The 22539-nt window shown below is 37.9% G+C and overlaps 3 protein-coding genes and 1 pseudogene across 10 annotated transcripts; 3 read left to right on the top strand and 1 right to left on the bottom strand.

The window, feature by feature from the left end:
- The first annotated feature begins 527 nt into the window (after positions 1-527).
- Positions 528-5541, top strand: LOC147793359 (uncharacterized). 2 transcript variants are annotated; one of them, XM_087121808.1, is made up of 5 exons: positions 528-2790; positions 3034-3120; positions 3342-3515; positions 4139-4540; positions 4660-5541. In XM_087121808.1, exon 1 carries the CDS (start codon positions 1702-1704, stop codon positions 2737-2739), a length of 1038 nt encoding a protein of 345 aa, XP_086977934.1. In that variant the 5' UTR covers positions 528-1701; the 3' UTR covers positions 2740-2790; positions 3034-3120; positions 3342-3515; positions 4139-4540; positions 4660-5541. The 2 variants fall into 2 exon arrangements, with proteins under 2 accessions (XP_086977934.1, XP_023524273.1); XM_023668505.2 differs by lacking the exon at positions 3034-3120 and having other exon boundaries at positions 529-2790.
- LOC147793360 (uncharacterized) lies at positions 3986-5397 on the bottom strand (annotated as a pseudogene).
- Positions 5542-7862: 2321 nt separating the features above from the next.
- LOC111788210 (omega-amidase, chloroplastic) lies at positions 7863-16050 on the top strand. Of its 4 annotated transcripts, none has more exons than XR_015415317.1 (12): positions 7863-8193; positions 8281-8397; positions 8496-8720; positions 9251-9344; positions 9536-9610; positions 10006-10084; positions 10545-10560; positions 10910-10990; positions 11178-11260; positions 11351-11432; positions 13173-13267; positions 15246-16050. XR_015415317.1 is itself a non-coding variant. In XM_023668481.2 (11 exons), the coding sequence occupies exons 1-10, from the start codon at positions 7915-7917 to the stop codon at positions 11427-11429; spliced, it is 1128 nt and encodes a 375-aa protein (XP_023524249.1). In that variant the 5' UTR covers positions 7863-7914; the 3' UTR covers positions 11430-11432; positions 11527-11701. The 4 variants fall into 4 exon arrangements, 2 of the variants coding, with proteins under 2 accessions (XP_023524249.1, XP_023524248.1); XR_015415323.1 differs by having other exon boundaries at positions 15238-16050; XM_023668481.2 differs by lacking the exons at positions 13173-13267; positions 15246-16050 and adding an exon at positions 11527-11701.
- LOC111788187 (protein BIG GRAIN 1-like A) lies at positions 15331-21925 on the top strand. 4 transcript variants are annotated; one of them, XR_015415269.1, is made up of 3 exons: positions 16115-17858; positions 18683-19943; positions 21319-21925. XR_015415269.1 is itself a non-coding variant. In XM_087120928.1 (2 exons), exon 2 carries the CDS (start codon positions 16568-16570, stop codon positions 17852-17854), a length of 1287 nt encoding a protein of 428 aa, XP_086977054.1. In that variant the 5' UTR covers positions 15331-15471; positions 16368-16567; the 3' UTR covers positions 17855-18511. The 4 variants fall into 4 exon arrangements, 3 of the variants coding, with proteins under 3 accessions (XP_086977054.1, XP_086977053.1, XP_086977052.1); XM_087120928.1 differs by lacking the exons at positions 18683-19943; positions 21319-21925 and adding an exon at positions 15331-15471 and having other exon boundaries at positions 16368-18511; XM_087120927.1 differs by lacking the exons at positions 18683-19943; positions 21319-21925 and adding an exon at positions 15331-15471 and having other exon boundaries at positions 16346-18511.
- The last annotated feature ends 614 nt before the right edge of the window (positions 21926-22539 follow it).

The following is a 22539-nucleotide window of genomic DNA, read 5'->3' as shown; positions in this document are numbered from 1 at the left end:
ATCTGCATTTAGCGAAACAAATGTCTAATTTATGTCTATATTTTAATATTATACATATAATTTCTTTAAAGTAAAGTAATTAAAATAAATAAAAATAAGAAATACCCGCGAGTGTATTTTGTCTTAGATTTTCACTCAAGATTTTTGAAACGTTCAGGAAGAGGTTTCCACTCTTTGTAAAGAATGTTTCGTAGATTTGTCTGCTGTGAAGAGATTCCTACGCTCTTATAAAGAATGTTTTGTAAGTTTCTTAGGATTTTAGTTCGTTTTGTAAGTTTCTTAGGATTTTAGTTCTTAAAATGCGTCTTGTTAGGGAGAGGTTTCTATGCCGAATGTTTGTTCTTTCCTCATCGATATGAGATCTCACATTCACATTATCAGGCTTCGAACTCTTACAAAAAAAAAAATAAAAAAATAATAATAATGAATATTAATTTAAATATAATATTCTTTAGGGTAGAGTTTGAGAGGAGCCAGAGGAGATGGTTTTAATGTGCCACAGTGGAAGTATTCGGTGGCAAAATATTCGGTGGATTTATCTTTACACGATGCTACACACGTGGATAGTCCATCTATGAAATTATCTCCACGTGGCCTTTTGACCTGGTATGACGTGTAGAGTAACCGGCCGAAAACATTTTGACACATAAGAATCAAAGCCCAACCCCAATACCCGGCCCCATAGAGCAAACGTGCGTAATGGGCTTCCGGAACGGATCAGTTAAAATGGGCCTGAGGCAACACCGTCCCAATTTCAATAAAACGCGTCACATTCTTTCCTCGCCGTAATGTATTTAGTGAACCAAGAGGCAAGAGCCAATGGTTTCCTTAAATCGTCCAAAAACCGACCATGGATTTGCAAATGGATTGAGCAACAAAAACGAAGCCGTCAACTGGAGTGACGAAAATTAAGACTTATGATTGTGTCAGAGGAAAAACTATGGGCTCATCTGGGTCTGTTGCCTGAACCCTGCTTCTTCACCAACCAAAAATGGGGATTTCAATAAGATTTGCAGAAAACAATAAAGAAGACGAAAGAAATAAGAACACTAATGATCTGACTTCTGCATTTTGATGGGTCTATTGTAAAGAATTGGGTGATTTTTGTTAATGGAAGCGTCAACTTGGAAGAGACAATGGAAGCAGCGGAAGACACCAAAACCCAAATGGATAACCCACAGAATCATGGAGGGTACAAAAACCCTTTTGGGTTTGTTATTAAAAGAGCCTCATATCTAAAAATGACCTCGACATGGTGATGGACACGTGTCCTCCCTCCTCGATCTTCAAAACCCTCGCGAAACTCCATAAATCTTGTTTTTTCTTCCTCCCTTCAGCTCTCGCCTCCGTTTTCGCTTTCAATTTTCCACTCTGAGTTCTGGGTTTTGCTCCTTTTTTATTTTAGTGGTTTTTTCTATCTGGGTTTGTGTTTTCTTGGGCTTTACTGCCATGATCGTATTGGAATCCATGGTGAGATGAGTCGTATCTTTCAATTTATTGCCTGAAAAAACATATTTGTTCCAATTACTACTGTTATAATCTCTTGTAGGTCAGCTTCTGATCTCCCTTTTGATTCTGACGATCCCTTTCATTTGGGTGTTTTCTGTATTTCATTGTTGTTACATAGTTTAGAGAAGGAAAAGGGTTTATCTGGTTTCTGGTTTCTGGGGTAGTTTTGTATTAGCTTTAGAACTGGCTAAGATGAGCCTGAATGCAGCGGAGGATGAATCGACTTCAGAAATTCATATTCCAGCAGAGATTGATTGGGATATGTTAGACAAATCCAAATTCTTTTTTCTGGGTGCTGCTTTATTTTCAGGTGTATCAACTGCTCTTTACCCTATTGTTGTTTTGAAAACTCGGCTTCAGGTTTCTGCTACTAAGCTATCAAGCTTTAACATGTCATATTCTATCATGCGCCATGAAGGTTTAAGAGGGTTTTACAGAGGGTTTGGAACCTCTTTAATGGGAACTATCCCAGCTCGAGCCTTTTACATGACAGCTCTTGAAGTTACCAAGAGTGGCGTTGGTAGTGCAACGGTTAGATTAGGCTTCTCAGACACCACAGCCATGGCTATAGCTAATGGAGCTGCTGGGTTGAGCTCGGCTATGGCTGCTCAATTGGTCTGGACTCCTATAGATGTTGTGAGCCAAAGACTAATGGTTCAGGGCTGCAATAACAGTGCTAAAAACCTTAATTCTTGCGTCTATAAGAATGGTATTGACGCGTTTCGAAAGATCGTTTATGCGGATGGTTTTCGAGGATTATATAGAGGATTTGGGATATCAATCTTGACATATGCTCCATCAAATGCTGTTTGGTGGGCTTCTTACTCTGTAGCTCACAGGCTTATTTGGAGTGGTTTAGGCTACTACAATAGTAAGAAGGATGAGAGTTTTAATACTGCCGGGTATGCCTTTAAACCAGATTCTAAGGCAACAGTGGCTATTCAGGGCTTGAGTGCAGCCTTGGCCAGTGGGGTTTCTGCTATCATAACAATGCCTCTAGATACCATCAAGACTAGATTGCAAGTTTTGGATGGAGAAGAAAATGGTCAAAGACGACCCCTAACGGCATTGCAGACCGTAAGAAACTTGATGAAGGAAGGTGGGTTGAATGCCTGTTACAGAGGGCTCGGGCCAAGGTGGGCGTCAATGGCTATGTCGGCCACCACCATGATCACGACCTATGAGTTTCTCAAACGGCTATCTGCTAAGAACCAAGATTGCTTGAGCTGATCGCCTTAGCTGGATTACATTGGCTTGGATATATTCCTAGAGGCAGATAATGTAATGCCCTTTTCTTTATCTTTTTTCTGGTGAACTTTATTCAAGATCATATTGAATATGGCATGGAAACATGTAGTGGTCATACCTCAACAATAAGGAAATTCATTTTTTTCCCTTTCATTTCTCTTGTACAAATGTTCGTGCTAATAAGAAATATAATCGACTGTCAACATTCGAGTTCTTTAATCGTTCTTTTAGTAGTTCAACTTCTAAGAGTCAAATTTTGTTGTTGGGAATGTTTAGAGTTTGATTCTGGGAAGATGATGGGCGAGGAATTCTACTATTGAAAATCGTTACCTCGTGCTCATGGCCTACCCGACTAATCCATTGGTAGGCGTCGTTCACAATCTGTCCAGTTCCAAGAACAATGCTTATAGATTATTAAGTTTTATCTTGGGAGATTTAACAGGAACTGGAGAAATTTTCGAATGTTCATAAACTCGCACCGCTAACATTTAACTACTCATGTTGATGTTCTGTAATTATATTTGTCGCTGTTTGTTCGAATTGATACTTATTATTTCTTTTCTTTCTTCTCCTTTCATATGCAGATGAGAACAAAACAAGCAAACACGGGCTATGGTTTGATGATTCGGTCTGCAGGGTGAGAGATGTGGATTCAGTGTTCGGTTCGCATTCTATTTGCTTTCCTTCTATAATAGCAACAGTGGGTCATCCTTTTAAGGTCCTTAGGAAGTGTTGCAGGCCTACCTATCTCTCAACAGGTGAACTCTCTCATCTTTCTGTCTTTTATTTCGACTTTTTACGTGAAAATAAAAATGTCTCGAACCACTTAGACTCCGTGGGTAGTCGTACTTTCATTAATGTTGCATTCGTCAAGCCAAAACAGAACGTTGTGGAGAGGATGTTTGCATGAGAATGGACGGCCTGCTTGATAACGTCATACATATCATGTTTCTTGTTTCTTGTTTCGTGTTAGTGATTCGAGTTTTTTCTAAAACATAAATAAAAAACAGAAAAACAAAAACGTTATGGCTTGTCTGTTCTGTATGGCTACTAGCTGGTAAGTTTACAAGACATGAAAGTCCTTCCTAGTTTTTGTTCAAGAAATCCAATAGTGTCTTGTTTGTCGAAATCTGTTTGATGTCTGTCTGATGACTTATATGAACACAAAATTAACACCATTTTCAAGTACCATCTATTTTACAAACATTTTCATACAACAGGAATTACATTATATTGAATGTGAGGATTCGAGTGATGTTCGTTTAAGGGAAAAAATTTCGGGTTGTTCGAAGCTTATTAGACGTTTCATTTGCCTGAGCATCGGACCCATCAGGTAAAGCCATGATATGGAGTCTCACGCTGTCCATTCTATCCATTGCAGATACAAGAGTGCTTCGTATCTCGGCTTGGTCGCAGCAGTGAATTAGTCCGGTAGAGCTTACGTTCGATGGGATTACGCTCTTTCCTTCCAATCGAGCTATCAACAAGAGATGGTTGGTTGTCTTTGCTTCTTCCAAGAGGCTTCCAAGCCCACAACGGTCCGCTGCGGAGCCTTTTGTCACCGCGCTGACACTGATGAACCCCTGTTGCATCAAAATGGCATCAGTTCTCCAAGTTTTTGAACTCGATACGTATATGGCGTGTAAAATGGATCTTTAAATACCTCATCGGTTCGTTGGATATCCATTCCGAAACGAACTTCTCCTGATGCAGGAACCATTTCGAGTGGAACTTCTGATACTCCAGGAAGAAACCATAGCCTTATCCCATGCACAACCTTCAGGTTTGGAGTGTTGTTTTGTTGCTTGCTCCACCATGATTCTTTTCCTGTTTTTCGAGTTTTGTCCTTCATAAGAACAAAAATTTAAACCGCACTAATGAGCTTCGACATCCGATTTGCAGATGGGATTGTCAACGATCATGCGAACGGGTATTACCTGAGTTACATTAACTATCTGTTCTGATTGAATATTGACAAAGACAAGAGGCGCTCCTGAAGAAACTGCAGCACAGAACCAGGCCATACACCGGCTAGTCGTGGTCTCCATGGAGTGCTCTCCGCGCAGTGGCACGAACAGGATGGAGCTTATGACCGAAGAACGATGATCGGGTAGATGCAGGTCGAGTTTTTTGCTCCATTCATACTTCACACCTCTTCTGTTGAATTCTGCACCATCCGGGTTTGATATTCTTCTACTCATTTCTGCAACATCAAACTCTGTTACATTTCAAGCTGCCACTTACAGAACAACAATGGAGTAAAACTAACCCACCCTGCAGTTCATTGCACTGGTCAAAGGTGAGATCACCGAGTACCACAACATGTCGATCGTCGGTTGCAGCTCCAACAGTGAACTTCCTAAGCAAAATCGACGTCTTCTCTTGTACGATACGTGCTCGAAGCTTAAGCGTGGCATCTCCACGCTTAACCTTCAGCCACACAACCTCAAACTGCTGGCTGATCTTAGCAAGATGCGAACTGAGATCAGCCTTGATCTTCGTCGAAACGAACAGCTCCTCGTCGTTGTCTTCAGCAACACCTTCAATTACATCGCCCGGTAATGGCATCGTCTCGTCCCAATCCTCCATAGCTTCTTGCTTCACTCTTTTCACACAAACGACCGTTGGAAGACTACTCATTTTCGAGATCTCGAAAGATCAGTTGTGAGATGTATTGGGTTCGAGTTTTTGAGCTTAAATTCAAGAAAGTTGTGACATTGGATCTGATTATTATTTCTTGAATATGTTTCGAACATATCAAGAGTGTGGGATTTTAGGACTTTACGTCTGGGAGTTCGGTGGTTTCAATTTCTTTATTACTACTTGGGATCTGTCAATGCTTAGCTAATATCACTATTTTATTAAATTACAAAAAGCTCACAAAAATAAATAAATAAATAAATAAAAATCGGAAAAATAACAAAAACGACGACGTTTTAACCAGGTACAATTCCAGCACAAAACTGAGCGAGCTCTTGGCGCAGCCTGTCCATTTCAGCCTCGGCTCTGGCCCTCGTTTCAGCATCTCTAGATCTCAATCTCATCCCCAAAGCTCCCATCTTCCTCTGATAACTCTTCACCTATAAAACCCAGTTTTGTTTCCATGAAAACAACCGTAAAAATGGAAACTTCTGGGGAGGAAAATGGAAGAACAAGGAAAAAGAAGGGACCTTTCTGTAAGGCCAGCGGCGGAGCCCACTGCGGCGGCAGATTTTCTTAACGACGGTGAGACAGAGGTTCATCTTCTTGGCTGCTTCACTGATTGGAAGGTGAAGATATTCTTTCAAATCGTTCACCGTCATTCTACCTGCTCTCTGCCTCTGTTACGATTCAAAAAAACAGAGCTCTCTGTTTACTCTGTTTTACTCTGTTTTGCTCTGTTTTTACGAATTGCTTGCTTTAATGAGGATTTTTACTGACCTGTCTTGCAAGTGGTGTTTGGGGAACTCGCCAGCGACCCAATTCCGGCGACTGATCAGGCTGTTGATCCATTTCCATTTGATCTTCTCTCTCTTCTTCATCGTCGTCTCTCTCTACAACTGCCGCCATGAACCAGTAAACAAAAGTCCAGTCGAAAATTTCATAAGAAGAAGGGAAACAAGAACCTGGGTCGAGCGGGAGTGGTTGAGAGTAATTATGCGGCGATAACAGAGGGCTTTCATCATTCCAATCCAATCCAATGCACAAAACATCATAAAAATCCGACAATGGCTCAGGTATAGCTGTGTACTCATCAAACATTTGGTTCAAATAATGCTGCATTATGAACTGCTTCACTTCGTCCGTCCCCTTCTTCGAGAAACTGATACACATCCATTGTTCATTAGATTAAAGCTTTTTAAATAAATAAACAGAGTATTCGATCGAGCTTACTCAAACATTTTGTACTGGTTGATGTTTGAAGGATTTGTCGGAAAAGTTTCTTGCAGAATTGCATGCCACAATATTCCGAATCTTCCATGTATCTCGAGCTTTCTCGTATTAATACCTTCAATGGAGGAATTTCACTAAGAAACAGAGCATGGAATTGTCCTGTCGGAAAAGGGGAAAAAACAAGACATAATAATTGAAGAACTAACCATTTGTATGAACGATTTCTCTGAGGATTAAGCAGCAACTACAAGTGATGGGTTGAAAGGTGTGAATTTCAGGGGTGATCGAAAATTGGGTACTACTGTAACCACCGCCGTCGCCGCCATAACCAGGATTTGGAAAATGGGTTTCGCCGGGGAAGCAGTGATAACTGGAGGGGTCGAGTACAGTAGAACTCCAGTACTCTATCTCAGCTTCGCCGGAAGTGGAAGAGGGCGGTGGGAATTTTTGGTCATTGGCGGCGGAGTTGGCGATTAGTTCAGCGGCGGTGGGTTTGATATTGGCCATGAAACTGAGAATATTGTCGTCGGTGAAAAGCGGGGAGTTTTGATGGAAATTCCATAGCGGGAACTCGCTGTCCCCTGAATCCGCCATTGGAGGAGGATGATTGTGAGTGAAGGGATGTAATCGTTAAAGCGCGGGAAGGTAGTTTATTACCGTTGGTCGCCGGCGGTCGGTTGGGTTTTGAAAGGCTGCGAGGTGATGATTTGGTCAGGTCGGTTTCAGAATAAGTCTGTGCTCCCACCAAGAAATAGCCACGGTCCTTTAGTAAATTACAGATATACCCTTTAGACTTATGTAAATCTATAATTAATACGTTAATCTCTCAAGACTGAAAATCATGTCATCATAATACATAATATTCATAAAATTAATTAATTAATAAATTATAAAATGATATTATTTAAATTGATAACATTTTCTTTATAATTAATTTTGGCTTGGATCTTTCATAATAAAAATGGCATTTTAAATATAATTTAATATTTTTACTTTAATTTAAAAGTTAATATATAAACATTAATGTATTCAATGTGGCAACTATGTAATTAAAATTATTCTGTAATCGTACCTTTTTTTTTTTTTCTTTTTTGACATGATGTCAAATTCGTAATTTACGCTTTTTAACTTTAATAAAATAATAAAATAAAACAATTAATGAAATTAAAAGGGGGGAAATGTAAACGACGTCGTTAGTACAATTACGATTTACAAATTACAGTCCACTCCGATTGAAAGAAACTGCTGATATAGATAGCTGGAAAACATTCTCAAGAGACTGAAATGAAATCTGCCATTTCTTCGTTGATTAGCTCCAGAAATTTCAATCTTCACCGATCTTCCCTCTCCTTCTCCATCTTCCGGCGGCCATCTCTTCTTCTACCATCTCAATTTCCGGTCATATCTACTGACGATAAGGCCACCGGCGCCAATTTTACCAGTCTGCGCCGTAAGTGTCGTTTCCATTCCACCAAGTCCTCGCCGATTATGGCCTCATCCTTCAATCCCGAACAAGCTAGGTCTCCACCTGCAGTTCCGTTGCCGATCCCTCCGGTCACCAAGGTTAGTTGTTGGACCTTACTTATCTCAGCATGTTTTTGTTTCGTTGAGTAATGTGAGCGTCGGTTTTTCTGACCTGTTTCGATGTAGTTTAAAATCGGCCTATGTCAATTGACGGTGACGCCTGATAAGCAAAGGAATATTGAACATGCTCGTAAGGCCATTGAGGAGGCTGTGGGAAAAGGCGCCCAGCTTGTTGTCTTGCCGGTGAGCTTATAGATTTTGAAATTGTTGTTTGTTTGGTGTATTTTAAGTTTTCCCGGTGGTATTTCGCGGTTTTAGGGCTTTTGTTCTGCTTGTGACAGGAAATTTGGAATGGTCCTTATTCAAATGATAGCTTCCCAGTTTATGCGGAGGATATTGAAGCCGGTGGTGATGCCTCTCCTTCAACAGCCATGTTATCTGAAGTTTCTCGTCGTCTAAAGGTCACTATAGTTGGTGGCTCAATTGCAGAGCGCTCAGGGGATAAATTGTATAATGCTTGTTGTATTTTTGGTACTGATGGAAAGCTGAAAGCCAAACACAGGAAGGTATATAATCATATTAATATATGGTTTATGAATCTTGTGACGGAACATTAGCATCCAAGACGCATTAAAAATATTTCCTAATTTTCTTATGGGGATGATGAAGCGGAGCCTTGATGGATGTCTTAGGTTATTTAGTGTAAAATTCCAATATATTTCCTCGTAGTTTCACTTATTTGATGCTCACATGCCCCTCAGTTTGATATCTTGTTACCCTTAACACTGATTCATCTTTTCCTTTTTCTAACTAGATAATTCTGAAAGGATTAAAGAATTGAATTATTGTAGTTGGCTTTCCAGTGGCAAATTTATGAACCGTGCCAATGCACGTAGAATCTCCATTTTTAGCGTGTTCCTCAGTTTGTCTTCTGAAACATTTTTCTGTTTGTGTTTTTATTTCATTGTTAGGAGACGGACTTAAATTGGCAATGACATCTTAGTGTAGTTTAGGTTTATCTAATTAGTTTAGGGGATAGTTTATTTTTGTTGGTAATTCGTCCTTCGCAAGTTTATAGTGCCCCTTTCAACTGCAGATACATCTTTTTGATATTGATATCCCTGGAAAGATCACTTTTATTGAGTCCAAGACTCTTACAGCAGGTCAAACCCCTACTGTTGTGGACACAGGTTGGTTTGTAGTTCCTTTACTTTTCAGGGAGGTTCTTGTTACTAGCACTTCTCTTCTTTTTTGTTTTATATTTTTTTTGGAGGAAATAGTTCTTGTTACTAGCACTTGACTATGATAAGCTTAACTATATTGTCGTTTCTTATTTTTGGTGATTAACTATATTGTCGTTTCTTACTTCTGGTTAATGCAGAAGTTGGACGTATTGGTATCGGAATCTGTTATGACATTCGTTTTCAGGAACTAGCCATGATATATGCTGCAAGAGGTTTGTCCTTTTATTACTATAATTTTAAAAAAGAACTCAGTATCAATGAATTTTTTTTTCCTTCTAATTGTGAAGATTGGCTTCATTAGCACTCTAGATTATTACATTAACCAAATAATCATTTATAGTATGTCAATAGTAGCAACTCTCGCTCTCTCTCTCTCGATATGTATTCCGTGTGAGATGATTAATCCTATAGAGTACAAGATGTATTCTACCAAAGTATTCCTCAAATTTCCGTTTGTAGTATTAGCAGATATTGATTAAGAGGATTTAACTTTTTCAGTATCTATTCTTTAACTCCTTAGACAGAGCTCATAGATTGTTGTGTTGGCCATACAAAATCATTCCTTTTATTAAAGTTTGTCTTACGATGACTGTCTTGCTAACATCAGGTGCTCACTTGATTTGCTATCCTGGGGCATTTAACATGACTACTGGACCATTGCACTGGGAGCTATTGCAGCGTGCAAGGTCTGAACTTCTTTATTAATTTCTACCTTTATGGTTTGTTGCTGATGTTTGTTGACATGTCTAGATGTTGTGCACATGTTAAATAGTAAAAGATGGTTTTGATCTCCAAAATGTGTGAGTACAGAGCATGTTGGGACCTGAGATAATGGATTTCTATTGATAAGGTTCATATTTTATCAAGCAAAGCCTTTTTGTAAGTGTCCCTTCCCTCCTGTAAGCGGCCAGGCTCCTAGAAAGCCATTGTTGCCTGTATGAAAAAGGGGAAGAAGAAAATTTTAACTTTCATTACATTGTGACGGTTATTTGACCATTCAATAATCTGATTCTTTTGGTCTATTCTCATTTTAGATAAAATTGTTTTAGGGTTAGTTTTGAAGATCATAAAATTGTGTATTCTATTGTTGCTTATTGAAATACTTGGTTGTTTTCACTGACATTTGTGTTTTGATGTTTTATGCAGGGCTGCAGATAATCAGGTATTTACGAGTCTCCAGCTTTTATTCTTGTCTGTTTTATGCACAAACAAAGCAATAATAAAGAAAAAAATTATATCAATATGATATGATTGGTTGTGTAACTAAATTTTGTTTGACAATAATAATACATAGTTTATAAAGCACCTCTTTCAGAAATAATTGTCTACCGTAAGATTTGTGTCGCAGTCTTGCTGTACTTTTTTTATTAATAAATGGTTGTTTATAACATCTCTAAAACCGAAGAATGTATAAATGGTTTACAAAAACATATGGAAGAATCTTTCTTTCACGTCTGCAAACAGAATGATCTTACACAACATTTTTTTTAATTGATGCTTCTGTTGTTCAGTTGTATGTGGCAACATGTTCACCTGCTCGAGACGTCGGAGCTGGTTATGTAGCTTGGGGCCACTCTACCCTTGTTGGACCGGTAAGTCAATGCTAAAGTTCAGCTTTGTTATTCTCTTGTATCATGCAACTGAAGCCATTATGTATTCGAGGTTCGAATGGTTCTTTCGGAACTTCTCAACTCTATTCATGGACGAATTGGGCCTTTTATTTTAGCTTTTATCATGGATTCTTTTCACAAATTCATTATAGCATAATGCATGTTGCAGTTTGGTGAAGTGTTAGCTACAACAGAACATGATGAAGCAATAATCATAGCGGAGATTGATTATTCACTTATTGAGCTTAGAAGGTGACCACTCTTGCAGTCCTTTTTAAAAAGTGTTCTTCAATCATTATTCAACTCTCCCTCTCTCATTGATAGTATGCACAAACTATTCAGGACTAACCTACCATTGCTAAAGCAAAAGCGTGGAGATCTTTACCAGTTGGTGGATGTTGAGAGGCTGAAATCCGAATGAAAGGTGCAAGGACTGCTTTGAACGCTCTTGTGCTTTAAGTTTTATCCAATTAGAATAAATTAACTTGCCGCTACTGCACCCTTTGCGCTTCTTCCAGACTACAACAGTTGTGGCTGTTTTGCTGCGGGTTGGTGCAAACGAGTAGCTCCCAGTTAAAAGTTACATCGTGATAATTTGCAATGTTCCAATCTCTGTATGTTTTACTGACTCTTTTAAGCTTCAGCAGTTGGCATAACTTTGCTTTAATGAAGGTTTTTCTAGGGCCACGATTACCTTCTGTTCTTAATTAAGCAAATTGGGATTAGAAAACAAAAGATCTGTTTTATCCAGACAGAGAGATTCGGCCTCATCAACCGGCCCAAAACCCAAAGGCTTGTCCAAGCCTAGCCCAGATTCAATCTAAGTCTGGCCCAAAGCCGAATTTTGATCCAGCACAACCCATTTCTAAGTACCATTTTAAAAAATGGTCTGGCTCGTTTGAGCCATATTTCGATCAACCTAGCTCAATAGATTTATCATTGGGTCAACTTAAAAAATATATTTTTATAAATTAGATATCACAGTTTTTAGTTAATATAGGCGTTCAAAGTAATCATTTTTCTTTTATAAATAAAACTTTATAGTATTTAATTATTTTATTAAGTAATAGTATCACAGTTATAGTTTGGAAAATAGGGGAACGAAACATAAACATTTTTGTAAGAACCTCTCCCTACTAGACGACTTTTAAAACTTGGGAAGCCTAGAAGGAAAAGCCCAAATAAAACAATATCTGTTAGACTAGCGGTGGGCCTTTGAGGAGAAGCCCAAATAAGAAAATATCGACTAGCGGTGGGCTTGGGCTTGGGCTTGGGCGGTTAGAGTAATACAAAATAGAAATTTAATAAATGATTAATATTCAATTGGTTAGTCAATAGAAGAACCCAAGTCATATTTAAATTTGGATTAAGTTGGATTAAGTAACTAATGGACACCATGGGTTGGTGGTTGGTTCGATTCATGTGCAAAAAAATGTGTTCTGGGACCTTCATTCTTTTAAGACCAAGGCAGGGCAGGGCAGGGCAGCCCAATAATGAGGGTGAAGAGGAGTCTGGCATGGGCACTGTCATTGGCGAAGGCCTTCTTGATCAGAGACAGAAAGAAAAAGAAGACATGAGATGAGTCCATAGTCTTTATTTGTTCTGCCTTTTTTTGGGAATAGAGCCTTTCTTTGGACGCTGTCGTCTCCGATCCAACCCCCTTTTGTTGGGATCTCCACCATCGCCCGATGCCCACCCCTTTTAACCCAAACTATCGCACCCATTTCTTCTTCTTTTTCTTTTTCTTTTTCTTTTCCAAATCCAAGCTCCCATCCCAATCCGTACTTTAGTATACATGTATTTGATCCGGATTTGTCACTTTCTCAGAGAAAAAAAAAGAGAAAAGGATCAGGCTGTAGAGCTATTCCTAAGCAGCTTGTTTAATCATTTGGGGGAGGTGGGGGAACCCTTGATTCTAGAGTGAATAGAGCGAGTAAATGTAATCACATGCTACCCAAAACTCCTCCATGGTCCCAAATATAAATTTAGCTCTCATTATCGTTCTTGAGTCTTGTAGTAGGGATACCCTTTTAACTTTATCTCTGAGATTTTTATGATTTAGCCTTGAAGACAGTCCCTTTGGTTGAATTGAATGCAACAACAAAAGGAGAAACTTGTCTAAACTAAAGTGAGGTTGAATCTAACCAATGAGTCATGGATACAGCTTATGCAGGTGACGCTCCATTGCTTTATTGAGCAAAAAAGACTTTGCAATCCTGGGGGCTAAGGCTGGCCACTAAAGCATATGGAAACCCAAAGGTAATGCGCATCATGCCCCTTGGAATTTAGTATTTGCCTGCTTGCTTTCTTAACCTTTATTCTTTCTGTTCTGGTGCCTCTCTTTCGCCCTTTTAACTTAGCGTAAAAAACATCCCCATTGTTGGGAGAAAGGAGAGTCCTACGTTGGCTAATTTAGGAGAAGATCATGAATTTATAAGTAACGAAAAACCAAGCAAAATTATTAGAGTTTTATTGTAAAATCCCACATCAGTTGGAGAGGGGAGCGAAACATTCTTTATAAGGGTGTGGAAATCTATCCCTAGTAGACACGTTTTAAAACATTGAAGGGAAAGTCCAAAGAGGACAATATTTGCCTAGTGGTGAACTTGGGCTTATGCTTGAAGAGAACAATATCCTATCATTTTGGAGGTTCGTGGTTCGTTTCTAACAAGTTGCATTTGGACTAATCTCATAGGGACAACTCTTTGATTCTAGAGTAAAGTTTGATACAACTGTCGTGTCCTTTTATAACCCGTTAATATATTATATGTAACGGAGGACAACAAATTTAACCCAATTTTATAAGGTCTAGTCAAAAGGCTAACAACAAATATCTAGGAAGATCCAGAAATGATGGCTTTGAAACCTTTAAAGGTATGAAAATAAAGACATTGCATTCTATTTTCAATAGTAATAAAGACATTTAAGGGAGTCTTTGAGGTGAGGGGTTGGGAAGGTGAGTGGCTCCAGCTCCACAAATAACTTATCTTTAATTCTCCTTTTTAATATAAAATTTCATTATTATTAGTAGTTAGTAATTAAAATTCAAATGTTTATTAACAAAATGATTTTACTTCAGGGTTAATAATTATGCACCTGAAATGAGATGAACTAGAAACTAAAGAACTAAAAAGGGTCTCACCTTACCATTCAATTTGGAGCAAGGGACCTGGTGTGTCTCTGCAAGACCATATATTATTTGGTCTGTATTAAGCAATACTTGGAACCCCTGCACAGGCAAAGGACAAAATGCCATTAATTACATATGTCCGGAGTCCTCTCATGGTCCATTTCTCTCTGACCCTAACAGAGTATAGGATAATTGTTGTGAGATATACACTAGTTGTAGATGCGGAGTAAAATGAAACATTTCTTATAAGGTTGTGACCTCTCCTTGACGAACACGTTTTAAAACTTTAAGGAAAAATTTAAAGAGGACAATATATACTAGCGGTGAGCTTAGGCTGTTATAAATGATATCAAAGCTAGGCGGTGTGCCAGTTAGGATGATGGGCTTGCAAGGTGGTGGATTATGAGATCCCACATCGGTTTAAGAGGGGAACGAAAATCTTGAAGGGAAGTATGGATTGTGAGATACTATATCGGTTGGAGAGGGAATGAAAGCCTTGAGGGAAAGCTAAGAAGAAATAGTCCAAAAATGAAAATATATGCGGGCGGTGAGCTTGGACTATTACAAATGATATCAGAGCCTGACACTTGACAATGAAATGAAGTCTAGAAGAGAAAGCTAGAAAAGTCCAAAGTGGACAATATCTACTAGCTATCTGATAGCGGTGGGCTCACAAAGCAGAAGCCACGTTGCCATTGACCCCACCCTTTTAACTTGCAGCAGCTAAAAAATGGGCATGAGAAGAAACCCTGTATGGAAGGGCAGACCAGTTGATGGTGCTGGCTTTCTTTCTTTGTTGTTTGTCTTAAGATGATTCAACATTTTGGTAACCAGATATGCAAATCATGTGCTTTTGGGTAGGATTATGGGGACACATATCGTTTCTTATTTGATAACACCCTCAATTGGCTTCCTTTTCGGCTTGGGTTGTTCATCATTGATGCTTACTTTCTTCATTGCAATAAGGGCTTACATTACAATTACTTTGCTTCCTGCTTTACCTCTTTTGGACCATTGACATGGGATGGGATTCTTTAGTTGTGTGTGTGCATTCATACTTGTGCCTTCTTTAGTAACAGTTTTCCTTAATTTCTTTAAGCAATGCAGGGTAAAAAATTTGAAAAGAGTCGAGGAATCTTGCTTTGTTTCATTTTGTCAATGATCGAGTTTGATTTAGAAGGGTTCGTTGGCCGATTTCAATACGGTGCTTTGAAACAAGGTTCAATGATGAGCGTTCAAGCAACATTGAAGCACACACTAACTAGGCGCAAGCTTAGCCATACAACCAACCCATGTCTACAAACTCACTACAGCATTACTCGCCAACGACAAGGTACGAATGGTTAGAGAACAAGGCAATGCATGCCAATCGTTTTCGATAAAAAAACAAAAAGAGTTAGTTGATTGCATCATCACTCATAAGGTTTATAGCGTACAGGTCGAGCACTACAACCATGCAAGTTGAAGCATAATTCACAACTCGTCCATAATTGTCTATCAACATCTATCCCTAGTAGGTAGCTTTAAGTTTTAGATGTTTTTTTTTTTTTTTTTTTTTTTGTATATATTATTTTCTTTAATGTGAATGGAGGATTAAAAAAAAAAAACTGCTACACATATTTATTGAATAATAAAATAATTGAATTCAGTTATTTATTAAATATTAATAATTAAGCCGAAAAAAAAAAAGTAGAGCTAATGATTGGAGTTGGAAATTTCAATTTTAGCCCCCGACCTTAAATAAAATAAAAAAGAAAAGAAATAAAATCCATCCGTTATTACCGAACAACGGGTAACAAATTCGAAATTGTAGGGAGAAGGAAAGGAATAAAGCGTTATACTAAATTTCAAAAAAGAAGGGGCAAAATGGAGAAATTGATAAAAATAATTAAAAAAAAAAAAAAAAAAAAAACACGCGCGTGAGGATCCTATAAAGTCTCTCTTTCCTCTTCCTTCTTCCAGTTCCACCTTCTGCCTTCGAAGCGTGCCTTCCTTCCTTCTCATTAGCCACTTTCTCTCTCTAGAAATCCTTAACAAAGGAAAGCCTTGTTCATCAATTGCTTCTTAATCTCTTGCTTTTTTTTTTTTTTTTTTTTTTTTTTTTTTTTTTGTTTGCCTTTGATTCAGTAGAAAACCAGAGATTGAGAGAGTGAAGACGAAAAGTAATCTTGTTCCATTTAGGTGTAATTAGTTTTCTTTTCCAACAGTTTCTGTCACCTTCCATGGCAGCTTTTGGACCTCCAGAAGGAGACAAGAAAGAGTTGGAACACGGCTCGGCACCCTACTTCTTGTGTGCTCTGTGACGGAGCATTCCGCCACTGTCGTTTTGTTTCCTTCCTTCCTTTCATCATCGATCGTTTCGTTTCTCATTCTTGGTTGATTTATTTTTATTTTTATTTTTTTTTTTCTCTATCTCTCTGTGGATAATCATGAGCGGGCAGGAAGTTAGGGCGAGAGGTGAGAGGTTAAGGGATGGAGGAGGTAATGGACAGTCTTTCTCTTCGAGTTTGCTTGATGAAATCTACCGTTCGATTGACGATGGAGGCGATAAGAGAAGTGGAGAATTGAAGTTTTACAGACATAAGGTGTTGAAGAAACAAGGTAAAACAATCGGTGACGAAGAGATCGCGAGTCTTCATCGAGCTTTGCTGATCGAGAGATGGATCGAGAAGAAGGTTGCTGAAAAGGTGAGCGCTCAAAGGAGACGATCTCTGACGGAAGCTGAGATAAAATTTCAGTTGTACCAGCATGATCGGGAAGAAGATGTTCTCTTCTTCAGTTCCACTTCCAGTTCTTCCGATTCGAGTTTCGGCGGATTTTCATCTTCGGATACTGAATCAATGCATGGCTCGAAGTCCTTGACGCCGTCTTGTTTTGCGAAGTTCAGGCCGAAACCGGTTCGGACCAGTGTCTCGGCTCTACCGCCAGAGAAGACGGAGGCAAAGCAAAGACAGAGTAGAGAAAAGCCACAGTCGAAACAGAGCAATCAATTCGTCGAAAACAAAGAATCGCGAGATTTGGACGAGAACGCCATGATTAAGTCGAAATCTAGGGCATTGAAGATATACAATAACTTAAAGAAGGTGAAGCAGCCGATTTCACCAGGAGGACGCCTCTCAAGTTTTCTCAATACAATCTTCACCGCAGGAACTCCGAAGAAACAAGCACACTCCGTAACATCAACCGGAGCCTCTGAAGATCCTAACTCAGAGAGGAAATCAAAATCCGGCCAAACTTCGACTTGCTCTTCCGCTACATCGTTTTCAAGATCATGTTTAAGCAAAAATTCGCCATGCTCAAGTGAAAAATTGCGCAACGTCGACAGGAGAACGGTTCGATTCTATCCGGTGAGTACAATCGTAGACGAACATTGTAAACCTTGCGGACACAAATCCTTGTACGATGAAGGGCCTAAGTTCCAAGTCAAGGATAAGCCGCAAACAGCAGAAGCAACAGCAGCAGCCAGAACCATTTTGACAGATTATCATCAAATCAGGAATAAGAAGGATTTCCTCATTAGAAAATTTCACCATCCGGACAATCATCTCTACCAAGAAGAAGAAGAAGAAGAAGACGACACAGCAAGTTGTTCGAGTTCAGATCTGTTCGAGCTAGATCACCTGACGGTAATGAGCGGAGATCGGTACCGCGAAGAGCTTCCGGTGTACGAAAGAACCACTGGTGTGGATACCAATCGAGCCATCCGCCATCGCTAATCAGGTTCTTACTTATTAATTCCATTTTCTATCAGTATCATTCCTGAGCCATAAATCTGTTACACTGATTGTGTTTGTGCTGCAATTTTTTTACAAAAAAAAAAAAAAAACTGTTGATTTGATTAGGTTGTTCAGAGATTTAAGAATTAAATTAAGTGTGGAAAGGGTAATTTTGATCGTATCCACTTTTGAGGGTTTTGGGAAATGGATTGGAAAACATGGAAAGAAAAGGAAAGACAGAGGAAAGCGTGGGAACGTTAAAATTTTCTGAAAAAGAATTATGTGGGGATCACACTTTTACTCTTTGATTTTGAACCGAAGAGAACAAAAGAAAAAGAAAAAGGAAAAGAAAAAGAAAAAGGAAAAGATTCTAAGATTGGACGACGAGAACCAAAATGAAGATTTTCATTTTTTTTTTCTTTTTTTTTTTTTTCTTTTCGTGTTCTAATTTTGTCTTGAATGTCTAATATGTTGGCATCTCTTCCTACTTCCTTCCCCATCCCCATCAAACATCATCTCTTTCTTTTCCTTTTTTCTCCGAATCACGTATCTCTGCAGTAGTATGATATTGAACACTTTGAGCATAACTTTTCATGGCTTTGCTTTGGATTCTCCAAAAAGCTTCATCCAATTGAAATAGTATTTCTTGATTATAAACTCATAATCCTTCCCTAAACTAGCTGAGGAAGGACTTCCATAAAACATGTTTTTGTTATTCTCTCCAACCAAATGGGATCTCACATTTTATCTCCCAACAACAACATCTATATAGAAAAGGTTGAATTATTCTATGGATTAATGTTTTTTTTTTTTTTTTTTGGAAAAAAGAAGTGTAGTCCAGGGTAGGGGCGGTGGATTCCAAGCGTATTCAAGTCATGCATCTACCTAATTACTAATTTCACAAATCGTGTAGGATAATATTATTTTTTAAAAAATTAAATTTTCAATGATTGGTTTGCATTTCTTGAATTATATAATTACAGAAACCACCACTCCCCATCCATTCTTAATTTATATTATTCATTCCTTAACTTACCCTAATTTAAATAATATAACAATTTCAACCACTTTTTGATTAAATTTTCCCTTCTCTATTTTACCTTAAAGGATTGTGTTTTCTTTATTTAAAAATTGTTAAATTTATGAGTCTATAATGCTGTATTCAATTACGAATTTTATTATAAAGAATTTTAGATCCAGAAAATGGGGGAAACATTTTAATATTAAATGATTATGGAGACGAAGTTTTGTATGAAACAAATCTAGAATCATAAATAAATAATCAGATTCCTTCAGACCATGATTGATTTTCCACCCCTTTTCACGTTATTATTTTATCAACCAATTCGGCCCCACCATTTATATTTAATTACAACTTATTTTCAACCTCTCTTCATTAATTTTTGTTTTAAATTAGTGATTATACTCAGTAATATTCAAATTGTGAAATTACGAACCTACCCATCAATTCAATTACATTCTCGTTCTAGCTTATACTTTAAAACTTTAGATTTAGTATAATTAGAACTTCAAACGCCACTAATTGTATAAATATAATTTCAACACGTTGGTATTAGTTAATCATTGTATCAATTTTAATTCTAAACTTTTATAAATGAGCCCGGCTATTTTCACTTGATTTCTATTTAAAAAACTAATTCAAAATTATCGAAATAATTGGGCTAAAATGTTCGAGAAAAAATATCATTTAATCTTTAGATATATTTTTTAAAAATAAAAATGATGTTAAATTTTTTTTTAATTATATCCAGCTAGAAATTAAAAGTTTTAATTTAATTTAATTTTTTTTTTTTTAATTATAATTCCGTGTGTTCTATTGGTTAAAAGAATAAACTCCCAAAATCTATTAAAGAAAAAGAAAAGCAAAAGGAGGGATTTTGAAAGGGGTTTAAGAGAGGTGGGGAAAAGACTCGAGAGAGAATGGTCCATAGCCAAATTTTGGCTTTTGCCTTGCGGGTTAGGAACAAGAATCTAAGATCTGCGATCCCGAGACGAGTTTCTGTTTGATTTGATCCTCACTACCTTTCCCTTTTCTTCAACAATGTGGAGTGATGAGATTAATCACATGGTAAGCAATCTTCTTATCGCAATCTTCATTTACTTAAAGCTCCATTTCTTTCCTGTCCTTTTCATCTCCGAAGTGATTCTGATCCCTGGAAATGGCGGGATTTATACCTGCTTTTGAAAGCAATGACCTTAAGGTGTTCGATGAAATGCCCCATCCAAGTATTTAGCGACAATCAAGTTAATTTTAGGAAACTAACATTTAGTGTTTGATAAAATGTCGTATCCACTTGTTTAGTGCTGTTTAAGTTTTTTAGAAGTGAATGTTTGAGTGTTTGATAAAATGCCATATCAAGGCGCTTTTCCCTCTTTGTGCAGGCTAGTGTTAGAAATGGACTTCATTTTATCTTACTTCTTTTGTTGTGATATGAAATTGATGGCATATTGTGAGATCCCACGTCGGTTGGGAGGAGCACGAATCATTGTTTATAAGGAATATGGAAATCTCTTTCGAATAGACCATTTTAAAAATTTTGAGGGTAAGCACGAAAGTAGATATTGTTCTCTTTAGACTTTCCATCAAGATTTTTAAAACGCTCCGCTAGAGATAGGTTTTTACACCCTTATTAAAATGTTTTGAAATTTCATGGATGGGATCAAACATCTTGAGCTCCAGACAACAACGCTCATCTGAAGTGCTGGAATTGAAGGTACTTTCCTTCTTAGATCGCTCATGTTGGCTTATTCTTTGCACATTTCATGGTCTATGTCCTCTTGAGTCAAAAACAAGGCTTAGTTAATTGAAAACAAGTTGGAACTCAGGTGTCCTTTAGAGTGCTTTGTAAGATGTTGATTTAAAGTAGTAAATATTGAGGATTGTTGTGAGTGAGTCACATGTTGACTAATTTAGGAGATCATCATGGATTTATAAGGAATACATCTTCATTGGAATGAGGCATTTTGGGAAAGTCCAAACCAAAACCACGAGAGCTTATGCTCAAAATGTACAATATCATACTATTGTGGAGAGTCGTGGTTACTAACAATAAATGCTCACGTCGGTGAGGAAAGGGTATTGAATGACAAATCATTTTGATATTGATATTGTTCTAAGTTGTAAAAGTGCTTTTGAAGCACTTCTTTAATCGATTACTTGGGTTGGAAATATTCTACCGATGCTTTCTCACAAAGCTCTTGCAGGTGTTTCTTTCTTCTTCTTTTTTTTTCCCTTCAAAGCACTTTGTATTCAACATGAAAGCTATGAAAGGAAAGTCTTTTGGGGTCATAGAAAAAGCACTGGTAGCCATGAGGATTGACCTTGATCCCATTTTAGATTCTTAGGCAGCCCAATACTCTGATAAAGGGCTGGGAATGATTAGCCCAATGACCCACTTTTTATTTTCTCTGTTTTTTTTTTTTTTTTTTCTGGGGCTTTGAAGGTGGCAGAATGGGGGAGGGAGCTTCTGAAGCAGGAAAAGAATTCAACGTATCTTTTGGAAGAGGATGGAGAGAGCACATGATTCTGTCACGTAGCCCAGGACCATGGATTCTTGCACCAAATTACTGGGAACGGAGATAACGTGGGTGGTGATGCAGGCCAAATTGCAGTCAAAGTGCCAGCTCCAGCCCCCCAACACCTTCCCTAAGCCATCCGCTTGTAGACCTCCAGCATCGAGCAGGTCAAGCTCCGGTGCATCAATCCCATTGAAAAAGGAGCCCCACATCGGTTAATTAAGGAGTTAATCATATAAGGAATAAATCTCCATTGGTGTGAGACCTTTTGAGTAAGCCATGAGAGCTTATGCTCAAGGTGGACAATATCATACCATCGTGGAGATATGTGATTTCTAACAGAGCCAAGACTACAAGTATAGAGTATCTTACTTTGCCCAGGAGCTCTGTTAACGACCAGTTCATGCTGTAATTGATGGGAGTATGGGTAAAGCTATGTATAGTAAATCGAACTCTATATATATATACCTTTAAGTAGTGTTTTGATCTCTGTTATTGTACTTACTGAACTTCTAGGCAATATTCTTTCTAGCATTTTCTCTCTCTTATTTTTCGTATTCATCTAGATTGAGTGTGTGTTGTTCTGCGATCTTAACAGAAAGAGACGACAATCCCCATTATTGAAAGCAGTTGAAATATGCAGTTTCATGAACAGAAGGCTAACCTTCAAAGGCCAGTTTTGTTTATTATATGACATTGGTGGATTATATACTTGCATGTATTTTGGTATGTAATCAAGCAGGAACATATGGAGGTCTATTCATGCCAGCCTTCTTATACTCACTTGAATAAAGCGATATCGTTGGAGTCAAACTTTCAACGGTAAATCTCTATACAAATTTTTATTTTGTAACGCCTAATCTTATAGTTTACGTACATATTTAGATTTTAATATTACAAGTATTTTTAAAATATAGCAATAGAAAAAAAAAATGGAGACATTAATTAGCATGGTACAATTACTTAGAATTTGTCCCTTTCTAGGTATGCAATAATGAAGAAGTAAATGAAGAAGCTCAACTCAATTTCATTTCACGCACTTGAATTATTTGAATTATTTATATATACGACGTAGTACTCTGAAAATGTACTTTACGTGTTTTCTATATTTTCTCTTATTATTCTTTATATATATACAAAGTAGTTTG

This window comes from Cucurbita pepo, chromosome 2 (assembly GCF_057944985.1).
Source record: "Cucurbita pepo subsp. pepo isolate OVF chromosome 2, ASM5794498v1, whole genome shotgun sequence".
NCBI lineage: Eukaryota > Viridiplantae > Streptophyta > Magnoliopsida > Cucurbitales > Cucurbitaceae > Cucurbita > Cucurbita pepo.
This window is presented reverse-complemented; position numbering and strand designations above follow the sequence as displayed.